The 16,483-nt window shown below is 40.6% G+C and overlaps 1 protein-coding gene across 1 annotated transcript in view; it reads left to right on the top strand.

The window, feature by feature from the left end:
• The first annotated feature begins 367 nt into the window (after positions 1–367).
• The window catches only part of TRIM44 (tripartite motif containing 44), a 144,293-nt gene continuing 128,177 nt past the window's right edge, over positions 368–16,483 (top strand). The window contains exon 1 of the mRNA XM_011965507.1: positions 368–1,458. Coding sequence (XP_011820897.1) covers positions 790–1,458 — 669 coding nt within the window. The 5' untranslated portion in view covers positions 368–789. The remainder of the gene's footprint in view (positions 1,459–16,483) is intronic.

Below are 16,483 nucleotides of genomic sequence, written 5' to 3'. Positions count from 1 at the left end.
CCTGACCCCGATTCCCCGAGCCTAGAACAAACATAGCCCTTCCGCACTCAGGAAATCCCAAGAGGTCAGGTTCAGTCTGGTAAACAACACTGCCCTGGCACCTTGCAGAACACTGGGGACTGTGACAAGCGGCGACAAATTGACACAGAGAGACTGAAATGCACAGGGACGCCAGCCTAGTGGCCTTGAAAACTCAGGTTGACACTTCCAGGGAGGGAATGGGGGAGGTGGAGCCCAATTCCCGCCTCCGGAGAGAGTAAGAGACTTCCCCCATCCTCCTCCTTCTCCCTCCTCCTCCTCCAAGGTACGCAGAGATTTGGAGCGGCGGAGGTGAGCCCCGCGGGAAAAGCAGAAAAGGGTCATTGCCACTTTAAATGACTCAGGAAGTAAAAGGAGGCCTCCTGACGGGGAAAGGGAAAGTGGAACCGGGGCGGCGCGGGGGACAGCGGCAGCAGCAATCTCGCCCGAGTAGCGGGAGGCTGAGCGGGCGGCGCGACGCGGGGGCCGACGGGGGCGCCGGGTGCCCGCGCCGGAAGTGCCCTGCGCGGCAGAGGAAGCGCAGGGACAGAGCAGAGCAGGCCGAGCCAGCGGAAGGCTCTTTGCTGCTCCGCCCGGGCAGGGGCTGCCCCGGCCCCAGGTCCCGCTTCCAGACGCGGCGCGGTCCAGGCTCCAGGCGGGCGGCGACTCCCGAGGAAGGGACCCGGGGCGGGAGAAGGAAGTGAGGAGGCCGCGCAGAGGGAAGGCGGCGAGCCCTGAGGCCCCGAGGCCTTACCGCGTCACAGCAACCACATGGCCTCCGGAGTGGGCGCGGCCTTCGAGGAGCTGCCTCACGACGGCACGTGTGACGAGTGCGAGCCCGACGAGGCTCCGGGGGCCGAGGAAGTGTGCCGAGAATGCGGCTTCTGCTACTGCCGTCGCCACGCTGAGGCGCACAGGCAGAAGTTCCTCAGTCACCACCTGGCCGAATACGTCCACGGCGCCCAGGCCTGGACCCCGCCAGCTGACGGAGAGGGGGCGGGGAAGGAAGAAGCGGAGGTCAAGGTGGAGCAGGAGAGGGAGATAGAAAGCGAGGCAGGGGAAGAAAGTGAGTCGGAGGAAGAGAGCGAGTCAGAGGAAGAGAGTGAGACAGAGGAAGAGAGTGAGGATGAGAGCGATGAGGAGAGTGAAGAAGACAGCGAGGAAGAAATGGAGGATGAGCAAGAAAGCGAGGCCGAAGAAGACAACCAAGAAGAAGGGGAATCCGAGGCGGAGGGAGAAACTGAGGCAGAAAGTGAATTTGACCCAGAAATAGAAATGGAAGCAGAGAGAGTGGCCAAGAGGAAGTGTCCGGACCATGGGCTCGATTTGAGCACCTATTGCCAGGAAGATAGGCAGCTCATCTGTGTCCTGTGTCCAGTCATTGGGGCTCATCAGGGCCACCAACTCTCCACCCTAGACGAAGCCTTTGAAGAATTAAGAGTAAGTATTGGGCCTTCAAAGCATAAGCCTAGGGGTCAGAACACCTGGGTTTCCGCTCAGGTGGCCTGACTCTGACCACATTCGCTTTCACTGTGTCCCTAAGAAGCTAGTCTTTCCAACTTTTTGGGAGCAGTTCTTATTCGCCCTTTTTGGTTGAACTCCTTTGAGAATCTGATGAAAGTTCTGGACTCTCACCTGAGAAAATACATGCACACACAAAATCTAGTATACAATTTCTAGAAAATTGCAAGTTTCTGGTCTGTGGATTCCAGGTAAAGCATTTCTTGGGAGTTTTGACCCCACGTAGGCCAGTTTCCACAGCATCACTATTGTTGAAACTGGTGCTTTGTGCTAGGGCTCTTGATAAGGCAATCTTTTTGCCTACTTGAAAACATGGGAAATATGATTTTGCCACATGAATCCAATCAGGTGGTACGTCTGCATTGAAAAGAATAACACAATAGTTTAATAGTAACTTCGTATGTGCCCTGAGTTCGTTTTAGATTCTTCGTGTTTGAAACTTAGTAGAAAAGGAGGGTAAGAAGATGGAGGCCAAATTGGGATGGGAGTGGAAGTTCCCATGTCCTCTGTCTGGTTCTTTATCTGTCTTGGACCTTACTGGTGCCCCAGGCAGTGGACACTTAGGAAATGTTCGTTGAATGAATGAATTTGCAGACGATGCGCCTTTTATTTATATTGTGGATATCTACTATCATTCAGAAAAACTGCTGGTGTTAATCGGGGAGGGAGGGGGGAAATTTTGAATGGAGTGATCAGTTGATTAAGTTATCTGTATTAGCGAGCATTGTCATATTATGATGACTTTTGCTTTCCTGAATAGGGAATAGCTGGCTTTGGGATAACAAATACTTTGAGAATGAAGCTCATTTTTATTAGGTTTTCCCTTTTTTAGTCCCTGTTTATAATTGTAAAATGCACATTCAGAAAGTATGTAAAAACTTACAGTCTAACAAATAATTATAAAACAAATAGGTAGTCTCCAGATTAAGAAATAGAACATTGCTAGCAATATTGAAGCCTTTCCCCCATACCTTTTCCAATTATAACCATCTCTCTTCTGCATAAGTAAGCATAATCTTGACTTTTGTGATCATTTCCTTGCTTACCTTTATGCTTTTACTCCATATGTATGCATTCCTAAACTTATTTGAACTTGACACTATGGGTATAATATTTTTATCATGCATTCTTCTGGGTTTTGCTTCATTTTCTCAACATCGTGTTTGTGAGAGTCATCCTATGAGTGGCTGTAGTTTATTCAGTTTCTTTACTATATCGAATTCCGTTTTATGAATATGCCATAAGTTACCTATTCTGTCATAGATGGACATTTGATTTGTTTCCAGGTTTGGGAGCATCGGGCTCTTGCAAATAATGTCAGTGTAAATATTCTTGGTCCTGTCTGTTGGTGTACATTTACATATATTTAAGTGGCCTATAAACGCAGAAGTGAAATTGCTGTGTCAGAGGCTATGCATATCTTCAGTAATACTACATGTTGCCAACTATTTTCCAGAGTGGTTGTACCAGTTTGAATCACTATGAAGAGTATATGAGAGTTCCTGTTGCTCTGTATCTTTAACACTTGCTGTTACAGTATTTTTAATTTTTGTCAGTCTTGTGGATATGTAATGGTATTTTATTGTGGTTTTAATTTTCGCTCCTCTTATTACTAATGACTTTGAGGATCTTTTGTATTTTCTCTGTGAAGTACCTAGTCAGTTCTTTTGCCCATTTTTTTATTGAGTTGTCCTTTTCTCATTATATGAATTTTTATATATGTTTGTTCTTTTCTTTTCTTTTCTTTTCTTTTTTTTGAGATGGAGCCTTGGTCTGCTGCCCAGGCTGGAGTACAGTGGCTAGATCTCAGCTCGCTGGAAACTGTGCCTCCCAGGTTCAAACTATTCTCCTGCCTCAGCCTCCTGAGTAGCTGGGATTACAGGCACCTGCTGCCAAGCCTGGCTAATTTTTGTAATTTTTTTTTTTAGTAGAGACGGTTTTGTCATGTTGACCAGGCTGGTCTTGAACTCCTGACTTCAGGTGATCCGCCCACCTGGGCCTCCCAAAGTGTTTGGACTATAGGCATTAGCCACCATGCCCAGCTATATATTTGTTTCTGATTTTTTTTGTTGTTGTTGTACTCTATGTGGGTTGCAAATATCTTCTATGTGGTTTTTCTTTTTAAAAAAGTTGTGCTTTGAATAGAAGCTCTTCATTTTAATGTGGTAAAACTTATCGATACTTTTCCTTATGGTTAGTGCTTTTTGTGTCTTGTTCTACTTAGTATTGATTTTTGTGTAGTAGAATTAGCGGCTCAATTTCATTTTTTTCCCCATACAGATAGCCAATTACTATTGGCATATTTATTGAAAAGCCCTTCCTTTGTGCACTGATTTGCTGTCCCACCTGTCATATATCAAGTGCCCGTAATGTGTGTGAATGTGTTTCTTGGCTCTTCTGTTCTCCACTGTTGATCTGTTAGTATATCCCTGTGTGAACAGCATGTTTTCTCAGTTACCATCCCTTTGTAATATGTCTTAATATCTGGTAAAGCAGGTACTTCCATCTTGTCTCTTAAGAGTGTGTTGGCCGGTTTTGGCCCTTTACATTTCTTAGAGTCATAGTATTAAAAAGCCTGCAGGAGTGTTTTTGGATATTGTATTAAATTTATAAGCCAATATAGGGAGAATTAATATCATTACAACATGAAGTCTTCTGATTCATTTATTTAGGTCTTTTTTATTGCTTTGCAGTAAACTTTTATTATTTTTTTTTCCCGAAAGATTTTTCACATCATTGTAAAATGATTTTATAGTATTGTAGAAAATATGAGCCAGGCACAGTGGCTCACACCTGTCAGCTATATGGAAGGCTGATGTGGGAGCATTGCTTGAGTCTAGGAGTTTGAGGCTGCAGTGAGTTATGATCCTGCCACTTCCCTCCAGCCTGGTCGACAGAGCAAGACCCTGTCTCTAAAATAAAAATAAATGGTTTTAAGTTTTGTTTTCTAATTGTATATAGGAATGTGGTTAACTTTTATGTATTGATTTTTTTGTAATCTAGCTGCTGAATTATCTTACATATCCTAATCATTTATCTGTAGATTTATTCTACATACATGATTGTATTATGGGTGAAGAGAGATACTTTTTGTTTGTTTCTTTTCAACCCTTTTACCTGTTATTTGTTTTTTCTTGCCTTACTGCATTGGATAGCACCCCCAGGATTATGTTGAATGGATGTGATTGGTGGATATTCTGGCCTTGTTTGTGATCTAGCAATAATTGATAACATTGCACAAATAAGTGATACATTCTATGGTTTTTGAAAATAGATATGTTTTATCAGTTAAAACTTCTAGTTTGCTAAGTTTTTCTGAATTTTGATTCATTACTTAATATCAAATGCTTTTTTTGCATCTTTTGGGATGATCATGTGATTTTCTTTTTTACTGTGTTATGATGATGAATTACATTAATTGATCTTTTAAAGTTAAATTTAAAAAGTCAGTGATATGTTCACATGCCTCAAAAGCCTTTGCCCTTTTTACCTGATTCTTCCATCAGCTGTTGGTAACTACTTGTTTTTTTCTTAGAAACAGGATCTTACTCTTGCTCAGGCTAGAGTGCAGTGGTGGGAGCATAGCTCATTGTAATCTAAAATTCCTGGGCTTAAGCGATCCTCCCACCTGAGCATCCTGAGTTGCTAGGACTACAGGTGTGCACCACCATGCCTGGCTAATTCTATTTATTTTTTGTTTTGTAGAGAGGGTGTCTTGCTGTGTTGTCCAAGTTGGTCTTGAACTCCTAGCCTCAAGCAGTCCTCCCACCTTAGCCTCCTACAGCTGTGGGATTACAGGCGTCAGCTGCTGTGCCTGGCCAGTAACTGTTTTTATTAGTTTTTTGATTACTCTTCAGGTGTTTCTTTCTGCAAATAGAGGTGTGTGCATATATATGGTCTTACTTTCATCTCTTTGTATTGTCGTATTTTATAATTAAAGCAGAAAGGCTAGCATTTCTGGGATTTCCTTGACCCAACTTGGTCAAGTTGAAGTAGCCTCATGTTTTTGGATTTGGCTTATTAATAATTTATGTAGTTTTTTTGGTTTATATTTATGGAAGAAATTGGCCTATCATTATTCTTTTACTGTTCTCGTGAGATTTTGCTATCAAAGTTTGGCTTCATAGTCTGAGGCAGAGTGTAGTGTTTCTTATATATTCTTTCTCTCTTTTAATAGTCTGGAAGTATTTGTGAAAGACTGAAATATTTCTTCCTAGAGTGATTGGTAGAACTGACCATGGAAGCCATCTATTCCTGGAGACAGTGAAGGGGGAAGGGAGAGTTGGTTTATTATTCGTTTATTATTGGTGTTTTGTGTTTTTTGTTTGTTTGTTTTTTGGTTTACATTTTTTAACATCCCCAACATTTTTTATTATTTTTAGTTTCAAGCTTTTAAGTTCTGGGGTACATGTGCAGGATATGCAGGTTTGTTACATAGGTAAACGTGTGCCATGCTGGTTTGCTGCACAGTCATCCCATCACTTAGGTATTAAGCCCAGAATTCATTAGCTGTTCTTTCTGATGCTCTCCTTCCTCCCACTCCCTATCCACTGACAGGCTCCAGTGTATGTTGTTCCCCACCATGTGTCCATGTGTTGTAAGATGCAGCATTTGGTTTTCTGTTCCTGCGTTAGTTTGCTGAGGATAATGGCTTCTGGCTCCATTCATGTCTCTGCAAAGGACGTGATCTGATTCGTTTTTATGGCTGCGTAGTATTCCATGGGATATGTACCACATTTTCTTTATCCAGTCTATCACTGATGGGCATTTAAGTTGATTCCATGTCTTTGCTATTGTGAATAGCACTGCAGTGAACATACATGTGCATGTATCTGTATAATAGAATGATCTATATTCCTTTGGGTATATACCCAGTAATGTAATTGTTTTATGTAGTATTTTTGACTATGGACTCAATTTCTTTAATAGTCATAGGTCTGTCTAGGTTGTCTGTTTTGTCTTAGGTTAGTTTTGATAAGTTACATTTTCTCAGACGTTTCTCCATTTTATCTAAATTTTCAAATGTGCTAGTATGAATTTGTGAATCATATTCTTTTTTTTTTTCTGTAGCTGTCTTAGCTATTCCTTTAAGAACTGTAGGCATATTGATTGATAATCTGCCTCTGATAATTCTAATGTGTGAAGACTTTGTGGACCTCTTTCTGCTGCTGTTTTTATTTTTTCATGTTTCATGTTTTTATTTCTTTTTGTGCTGGGTTCTGTGTAGCTGTGTAGCTTCTCATTGCTTTTTAAACATTGCTTATGGTACTTTTCCAAATCTTGCATGAAGCTGCATACTTTGAGAGAGGATTTGAATTTGATTCTGCTAAGGCCTGAGAGTACATCTTGTTTAGAATCCCCTTCTAGTAAATTAATTTCTTGAGGTTTCTTGGACCAAACTTTCAGGAGGACCTTGCCCACATCTTAGAGACTTTCTTTCATTTTATCCCCCTCTCTGTTTTGTTTACCTCTCTACCTTCCCCTTTAGATGTTTGGGTAGTGACGAGTTTAGTTTGCTTTTACTCTGAGATTTTACGCCTTAGCAGGGTGAAAAAGTGAGAGGGTCCCAAGTCTGTATGGAAAGGATCCCCTTTATTTATTTATTTATTTATTTATTTAGAGACGAAGTTTTGCTCTTGTTGCCCACGCTGGAGTGCAGTGGCTCCATCTCGGTCGGCTCACTGCAACCTCTGCCTCCCAGATTCAAGTGATTCTCCTGCCTCAGCCTCCTGAGTAGTTGGGACTACAGGCGCCCACCACCATGCCCAGCTAATTTTTTGTATTTCTAGTAGAGATGGCATTCCACCATGTTGGCCAGATTGGTCTTGAACTCCTGAGCTCAGGTGATCCACCTGCCTTGGCCTCCCAAAGTGCTGGGATTATAGGCCAGAAAGGATCTCCTTTAAATGGTTCTTTGTTTGTTTGTTGTTGTCGTTTTTGAGATAGAGTCTTATTCTGTTGTCCAGGCTGGAGTGCAGTAGCGTGATCATGGCTCACTACAACCTTTGCCTCCTGGGTTCAACCAGTTCTCCTGCCTCAGCCTCCTAAGTAGTAGGGACTACGGGAATGCGCCACCACGCCTGCCTGATATTTTGTAGTTTTAGTAGAGACCGGGTTTCACCATGTTGGTTAGGTGAGTCTGGAGCTCCTGACCTCAGACGATCTGCCCACCTTGGCTTCCCAAAGTGCTGGGATTACAGGTGTGAGCCGCCACCTGGCCGTCCTTTAAATGTTTTACTCTGAGCATGCCATAGGCTTTGCTTTCTGTTATCCCATACTCCCCTCACACCTCACTTTCTACTAACCAAATGCACAGCCTAGTTTCTTGGGCTCATTATATGTTCTTAGATCAAAAACTGCTTCGTGCACTCTGCTTATCCTAATGTTAGAACATTACTAACTGAACTGTAGACTTTACTGAATGTCACTAGTTTTTCCTCTGATGACTTCTGTACCACGATTCTATCCGGGACGTCACATTTCCTTGTTTTGGATGATCTTGACAGTATTAAGCAGTGCTAGTGAGGTATTTTGTAGAATGTTCCTTGATTTCGATTTCTCTGGTGTTTTTTTCCCATGGTGAAACTGGAGTTATAAGGTTTGGGGAGAATATAATATTCTTTTATGCTTTCTTTTTTTACACTTAGTATGTCCTGGAAATCACTCCATAGATTCGCTTCATTCTTCATGTATAGCAGCTGGAAATACTCCATGAGTGTTACTGAATTCTTCATTTAAGATACCGTGTTTTTCAACTCTAGAATGTTAATTTGGTTATTTTTTAAGAGATCTGTTTCTCTGGATCTTTTTGGGAATCATCCTTGATTGTATGTTACATTTTTCTGATTCTTTTTTTTTTTTTTTTTTTTGAGGCGGAGTCTCGCTCACTCAGGCTGGAGTACAGTGGCGCAATCGCAGCTCACTGCAAGCTCCGCCTCCCGGGTTCACGTCATTCTCCTGCCTCAGCCTCCCAAGTAGCTGGGACTACAGGCACCCGCCACTACACCCAGCTATTGTTGTTGTATTTTTAGTACAGATGGGGTTTCACCGTGTTAGCCAGGATGGTCTCGATCTCCTGACGTTGTGATCCGCCCATCTTGGCCTCCCAAGTGCTGGGGATTACAGGCGTGAGTCACCGCGCCCGGCCACATTTTTCTGATTCTTGTCATGTCTCAAACAGTTTTTCATTTAATGCCAGATGTTGTGTTTGAAGGAATTGTAGAGACAGGAGTAATATTTTCTTTATTCTTCTCAGAAAGAGCATGGCATTTGCTCTGTTAGGCAGCTAGGGTGAGAAACTGCTCATTTTGGTTCGATAAAGATAGGAGCTTGATGGCAGCTCTGGTTTCAAATGTTATGAGTGCAATGAACATTTACTTATTGGCAAGAGAATATCTTGGAACAGTAAAAGTGACTCAGTGGGATGATGGACAAAAGAAGAGGATCGTTGTTATACTGCATTCATTCATTCAGCAAGTACTTATTGAGAATCAACTGAGTGTAGATACTTTCTAAGTATTGGGAATATAGTAGTGAACAAAATGAAAGTCTGTACTTTTGTCAGAGCTTACATTCTATTGGAAGGAAGTAGGAAAGAACAAATAAGCAAATAAACATGTAATAAGTATTATAAATGAAAAGTAAAATATAATACAGGATTAGAAAGGGACGGGAAATATGCTAGCTCTACCACTTTTTGACCTTAGGCAAGTTATATTACAGTTTGGCCTTGTTTCTGTATTTCTAAAATGGGCATAATGATAAGAAATAAAATAGAGCTTTTGTGAGAATGAAATTACTTTGTGGGTGATTAAGAAACTTTAACAATGCCTAACACATTGTTAGTGCTCACTAAATGTTAGCTCTTCTTTTTATTATTAATATAAAGAGGCTAATTATACAAGTTTAGAATTGAGAGGAATTTGTACAATTTATGTTTTGATACCTCAGTGTTTAACCAGGCTGTCAGTGGCTGGTATTGGCAGTAGAAGGCCAAGTTCTTGCCAAAGTCTGCTAACATTTAGAGAAAAAGCAAACTTCAGAGTAGGCCAGAATGAGCAGAAAAACAGGGTGATCCTACAGTGAGAGGGGATTAGGGATGGAGACAACCTGATAGGCCAAATAGACTGAGTGAACATCTTGAAGGGACAAGATCATCACTTAGTCACTTGAAGTACTGTTCTTTCTTTTCTCCTGGATGTTGCTGTATTACAGTTTTGGTCTGTGGCATTTGGTCTCCAGGGGATTTTGTGGGTCCAAGTTTGAACTGAGCCTAGTCTTTAGCTTTATCATAGAAAAATAGTTATGCAGCCCAATTTGTGACTTCTTACCGAGTCATGACTTGTCATCTCACATATGTGGGTTTCTCTTACTCTGACGGTAATTTCTGGCTATGAAAATGGGTCACTGGATCTGACAAAGGAGCTTGATCTGGCTTATGGATTTATTCATACAAAAATTCTTACATTGTCAAGGGAATTTGCTTTCAGAGCTACATTTAATGAACTTTTATGTTGAAATAAAAGTGCTTTAGATATACTCAATAGTCTAGTATTTTTAAAAATTATTTTGAACACAACCTACAGTAGAGGAAATATATTTTATACTGTGATCTCGTTTATACACACAGCCACTCACCAGACATACCCCGTTAACTCAAATGAGACACCATTTGCCTTACTACATATATGTTCTGTTTCTCTTGTATTCTGTTAAAAAAAAAATTCTGGACCCTGCCACTACATTGATCTCATGGCACACTAATGTGTCATGTCCTGTGGTTTGAAGACCACTTGTCTAGTTTACCCCAAGATCACCTGAAGAAAAGGTAGAGTCTTACAAAGTGGCAAAGGGAGAAGTGGTTGGCAGAATTCAGTAAATATATAGCATCTGTGGAGTTCTTAACATGGCTTTTCTAAAGACAGATCCGAAGGTTTTTAAGCCACACCCTTTGCTTTTAAGATGGGTGTTTGGGAAGAATGTTTGGTTAAGTGATAAGAGGAACAACTGCTTGGGGAGTGACTGAGGAGACATTGGTATCTGGGTGGATGGAAGAATATAAGTATATGCTCAAAGAGCTGTGATTCTCGAGGAGCTGGAGGTATGCCGTAGTGTATTCCATAGGGGTCAGTGAATCTGGCTTTTCAGTCAGCTCATAGAAGAAGGTTTCGTAGGGAGGCAGAAGGTTGAAGGCTTGCTGTAATGTATCTATTTATGTTTTTAATTTTTTGTTCTTGCTGAAGAGATACAGGTCACTTCTAATTAGAGTTTGTAGCACTGGCATACATAGTGGTTCAACCAGTGTCTTATTTATTTGTACAGAATAAAACAAAAGTAAGACCAAGGTAAAGGGAATGGCATGCTGTCATTAGTTGGAGCCACCCTTGCGTAGTTCTGTAGAAAGTTTATGTGAGGCCTGCAGTTCTGGGATTTCCAATCAAAGTGTACTTTCTTAACCTGTAAAAAGTCTTGAAAGTATGCAGTGAACTAGACAGATAGGGCTCTAACTTTTCGGAATTCATTCTCTCCAGTGGGAAAGAAATAGCAGAGTAATTTTGGATGGTGTTATGTGCTATGAAAACAATAAATCATGGTAATGTAAGAATGAGTTGGTGTGGCAGGATAGGTTACTTTTTGATAAGATGTGTTATAGAAGGCATCTCTGAGCATATGACATTGGGTAGGGACGTGAATTATGACATCTTGTGAAGTTCTAGGGAAATTTTCCTGTTGTGTTACCATTTGATGCTACTGTATAGAGTCCAGTGATTTTATTCATAGCAGAGACAATTGGTTTGGTTTATTTGAACAACTCCTCATAGAAGGGTTAGTTGGCTCTGTAAATGAGAGAATGGCATTGTTCTAGCATTTGAATGTGTTGTTAGCACAGATGAAAATACTGCTCTATGGAGGGAATATGAGATTATGGGAATCCCTTTTACATTAGTTAGATTTTTTAGGGGATTCAACATTGATGGTGATGGAGCTTCATTAAAGAACTAGAGTGCTTAGCCAGTGGTCTGAACAGTCCACTCGAGAGAAAAGATCCAGGCTTTCTCTACTCTCTCTCCCAAAAGTCTGGTGCCCTCTTTTTCTCTTTTCTGGCCTTTCAGTCAAAATAGGATGAGTTCATAGGCATTTTATGCTGTTAGGCAATTGCTTTTTGGGGTAAGGTTGCTGATGCAGTAGGCTTATCCTTAGGCTCTTCTGGTGACAAAGGACTCTTGAGCCTCTGTCACCATTGTCTTGACCACAACTCTCGACATGGAGGTTGCCCTGCCTACCTCTTCATTGACATACCCATCTTTTCCCTCCCCTTGCATCTAACCCAAGTCTGAGAAGCCAGAGATTCATCTGTATCAGTGCCTCGTATGTGTTCTGCTTGAGGTTATAGTTCAGTCTGGGAGGACCAGCCCAGTTTCATGCTCTTATTCTTGTTTTAATAGAACCAGGGGCTAAACTTGTTAGGTGGCAGTAAGGAACACAGATGCTCATGGACCTTTCAGAATAGGAGATGTATTATAGACAGTGGATGAAACAAAAGCTTTAGTCTTGATATGGGGAGTAGAGATGAGAATGGGGTAAGAAACGCAGAAGCCTGACTCTGGGAGAGTTGAATCTCGTGTGTGTGGGTGGGGGAGAGAGAGAGAGAGAATTGTGTGTGTGTGTGTGTGTGTGTGTGTGTACATATCACTATGATAGGATCAAACCAACATTGCATCAGGTGCAAAAAAAGTCAATGTTGATGCCCTTTTTAAGTGTCAGAAAACTGATCAAGAATGAAAAAACCAAAACCAACCAATCAAGCAAAATCTACCAAAGGCTCAATCCACAATTTACGGCAAATAACTATATGGGCAGTGACTTTGATGTATACTGTAATGTGCTAGATTATTTTTGTTGAACATTTATATATTAAACCCACTTCAGATGGGTTTAGCTAGTTTTTGGTAAGGTAATAATTGGTTTTTAACATCAATAAGAAGATTAGCAAATACATTCATTATAATATGTCCAAACTATAACATATAGCTAGCTTTCATTTTAGAGACTGATTATGTTATTTTTTAAACTAATTTTATTCATCTGAATAATTTTGGAGCATTTATTATGATGAACTGTGTGGTGGATACTAAGAAGAATAAGCAAAGTTTCCAACTTCAGCAAGCTTACAGTGCAATAGAAAAGATAGTCTTTTCGCATGCTTATTTGTGTGTATTAGAGAAAAGGTACAAACAGTATGCTATGGAAGTGGAGAGAAAAGAGAAATTGATATCACTGGAGGGCATGCAGCCAGGAATAGATTCTTAGAGGAAGGAGTCTTCGAGGTGGGCCTTGAAAGATGGATAGGGTGTTACTAGGTAGATATAGGCTTTGAGGTATCCTTCTCTGTGTTCCCAGTGTAACAACCTGTGAACATTTATTGTAGCACTAGATACTGTGTACTATGTCATGTTATTTCTTTCCATGTCTTTCACTGATGAGTTATAAACTCTTTAAGGCTAGAACTATATGTTATTCATCTTTGTATTCCCAGCACCTAGCACAGCGCCTGCTGGATAGTAGATGAACATGAAATATGTGATAAATGTGTGATAGGAAGTATAATAATCTTGTTTAGTTCCAGGGCATTAATGAAGAACTGAGAGAGTATTGCATAGTTGTTATATATCAGTATTTACATTGGGATTAATTTGACTGCATCTAAAATAATGAAATAATTTGGAAAAATCCAAAATAACCACTCCCACATGATGTTTATTTCTCTGTCACGTAAAATAACTTTGGGTGTAGGCAGTCTAAGGTTGGCGTGGCAGAACCATGAAGTTACCAGAAATGTAGGCTCTTTTCAGCTCCATTCTGACATCCTTACTGCATCATGGACCAAGATGACCGCTGGAGGTCCAGCTAGTATTTCCAAGTTCCAGAATCACAGACATAGAAAAGTGAAGGGCACACCCCTCTATTTTTGTTTGTTCATTTGTTTGAGACAGAGTCTTGTTCTGTCACCAGGCTAGAGTGCAGTGGCACGATGTCAGCTCACTGCAACCTCCGCCTCCCGGGTTCAAGTGATTCTCCTGCCTCTGCCTCTCAAGTAGCTGGGATTACAGGCACCCGCCACCCCGCCCAGCTGATGTTTGTATTTTTAGTAGACACGGGGTTTCGCTGTGTTGGCCAGGATGGTCTCAATCTCCTGACCTCGTGATCTACCCGCCTCGGCCTCCCAAAGTGCTGGGATTATAGGTGTGAGCCACTGTACCTGGCTGGGCACACCCCTCTATTTTAAAGGGGACTCTTGAGAAGTTGTACACATTGCTGCTTATGTTTCATTGGCCAGAACTCAATTCCCTGGCCTTACCTAGTTGCAAGGGAGGCTGGGAAACAGTCATTTCTCCAGGCCACAGTGTGTCCAGCTAAAAACCGAGATTCTCTTACTAAGGAAAAATGGGAGAATATTTAAGGACCAAACAGTCTTTGACCCAGTTGGCTTTGCAGTCTGTTTTTGAGTCTTAGCTCTTCCACCTACTAGCTGTATAATGTTGAGTAATTCACTCAGCCTCTGAGTCTTGGTTTCTTCTTCTGTAACATGAGTTAAGTAATTGTTTCTCCCTATTGAGTTATCATTAGGAACAAACAAGATCATAGATGTAAAGAGTTTAGCACGGTGCCTGGAATATCATAAGCCCTCAGCAATGGGTTGCTCTTATTCTTATTACTGTTATAAAGCCATCTAAGGTTCTATTCTGAGTTCCATTCCAGACAAGTTAGTCTGGCAGCAGTAGAAGTTCTGGACACCAAGTTTCTTGGGTGCAAACTGTTCATCCCCCTCTCCTTCTGTTCCTTCTGCCTGCTCTAATCTGGTGGGTAGATAGGCTGGAGAAAAACTTGTCTTTAGAGAAGAGGCTTCTGTATATTTCAGTGTCCTGCTGATGCCTTATGCACTAGCTAACCAAAACACAGCTGGTAGGTCTAATTTTAGGTTCACAAGTCTTGCTGGTTGTCCTCTTTAGATTCTGTTTTACATTCTGAACTGTGGGAAGTTTTTATAGAAGCAGAGGGGAGGTGGGGACAATATACTCTTCACTTTCTGGTTAGAAAATAACCTTCATTTTCTTTCTAGTAGGCAGTCATGGGGAGAGATGTAAGGTTAAGTTTATATAGGCACCCCTACTGTTTTCCTCTCAATTTTGAGTGTGTGTGAACCGTGGCAGGCTCGAACCTGTGTTGATTGGTAGACTCTGACTTCATGTGTATAAATAATGAAAATGCTAATCTTTGGCCAAGGTTATAAAACCAAGAGAGTCTAGGAATTTTTGTCTGTTGTTGAGTTTTGAGTCTCTGTTTCCAGATATATGAGAAAAATAACATAGCTGTCATTTATTGAGTGGCCAGGTCATTTTCATATATTGTTTCATTTGTTTCTTAATAAAATTCCACAATAAGCTGTGTTGTTATGTTTCCATTTTATATATGAGGAAACTCAAAAGAGGTTAAATTTTGCTGAAGGTTACTTAGCTAGCAAGTGTAAGGACTGGGATACTGGAATTTGAATCCAGGCCTGACAAAGTACATTTTCTTTCCATCATTCCATTTTGCCTCTACAAATTTGATTACTCCCTCTCATATTTAAGCCAAGCTGTACTGGTACATTATCCTTATGTTTGTTTTCTGTATGAAGGTATTTAATAAATGAATACTTTCTGAATATCCTAAAACTATTTTTCCCCTTCTCTTTGGTCTTCTTTCTATATATTGTATATAATTTTAATTAGTAACTGATTTTTTTATTTTTGTTCTATTCAGCACTTGTCTAGGTCAATACCTGATACTTAGTAGTCACTCAGTATTGTTATTTAATTAATAATAACAATAACAGAAATGATAACTAACATTTATTGAGAACTTAGCATGTACCTCTTCTCTAAACTTTCTGCATATTTTTTCATTTAATGTTCACCACAATTCTTTGAAGTATAGTATTTCTTAAGATAATTTTGTATATTATTCCAAGTTAGTGGCATGTTATTTTCTTTTGATCTATTTATTCATTCAACATATATTTATTGAAGGCTTAAAATTTGCCAGGTGGAGTATTTTGGGCAGTAGGGAACCAACAAGAAGCAACTCTAAGTCATGAAATTTATAATCTTTGAGCAGAACAGACAGTAAACAAGTTAAATAATAAGTAATATTTTAAATAATGATAAGTGCTATGAATAAACAAACCGGGGAAGGAGATAGGGAGTGACTGGGATGTGGGAATGAGAGGGAAGCTTTTTAAGGATCCAAAGACTTTTTGAACTAGTGACCTGGGTATAGTTAGAGCCAGTGATGAGAAGCTCTAGAGGCATAATGGTTCAACTGAAGGGAATAGCAAGTGTAAAGGCCCTGAGATAGAACAAGTTTACTAAGGGGATAAAATGGATGGCTAGAGTATAATCAGTAGGGGTGGGGTGGGGGTTGAGTAGTGGATGAGGTCAGATTACCAAGTAGGCTGTGGTAAGGATTTTGGGTTTTATTCTAAGTAGTCATAGACTGTTTAAGCAAGGGAGTAAATGATCTGATTTATATTCTTAAAACTTCTCTTTGGTTCCTATGTGGAGAATGGGCTGTAGGGTAGCAAGAGCGGAAGCAGTATTGCTGCTTATACTAGGTTGGGAATAGTGAACAATACAATAGTGAAGAATACATGCCGATTGGATATGGTATATATTTTAGAGTTAGGCCTAAAAAGACTTGCTGATAGATTTTTTTCAGACCCAAGAATGACTTTGGGTTCTGACAACTAAAAGTGATGGCCTAGTGTAGGAGTGGGGGTTTGGAGTTAGAAAATGAAGTAGTATGAAGGAGATGATAACTTTTGTACATGGGACGGTGATACTAAAATTTAATTTCATTTCCTTTTGACAAAACTTTGCTTTCTGATTCCTTGGGAGGACTTCTC

Source organism: Mandrillus leucophaeus, unplaced genomic scaffold (genome assembly GCF_000951045.1).
Source record: "Mandrillus leucophaeus isolate KB7577 unplaced genomic scaffold, Mleu.le_1.0 Scaffold73, whole genome shotgun sequence".
In the NCBI taxonomy this organism is placed as follows: Eukaryota; Metazoa; Chordata; class Mammalia; order Primates; family Cercopithecidae; genus Mandrillus; species Mandrillus leucophaeus.
This window is presented reverse-complemented; position numbering and strand designations above follow the sequence as displayed.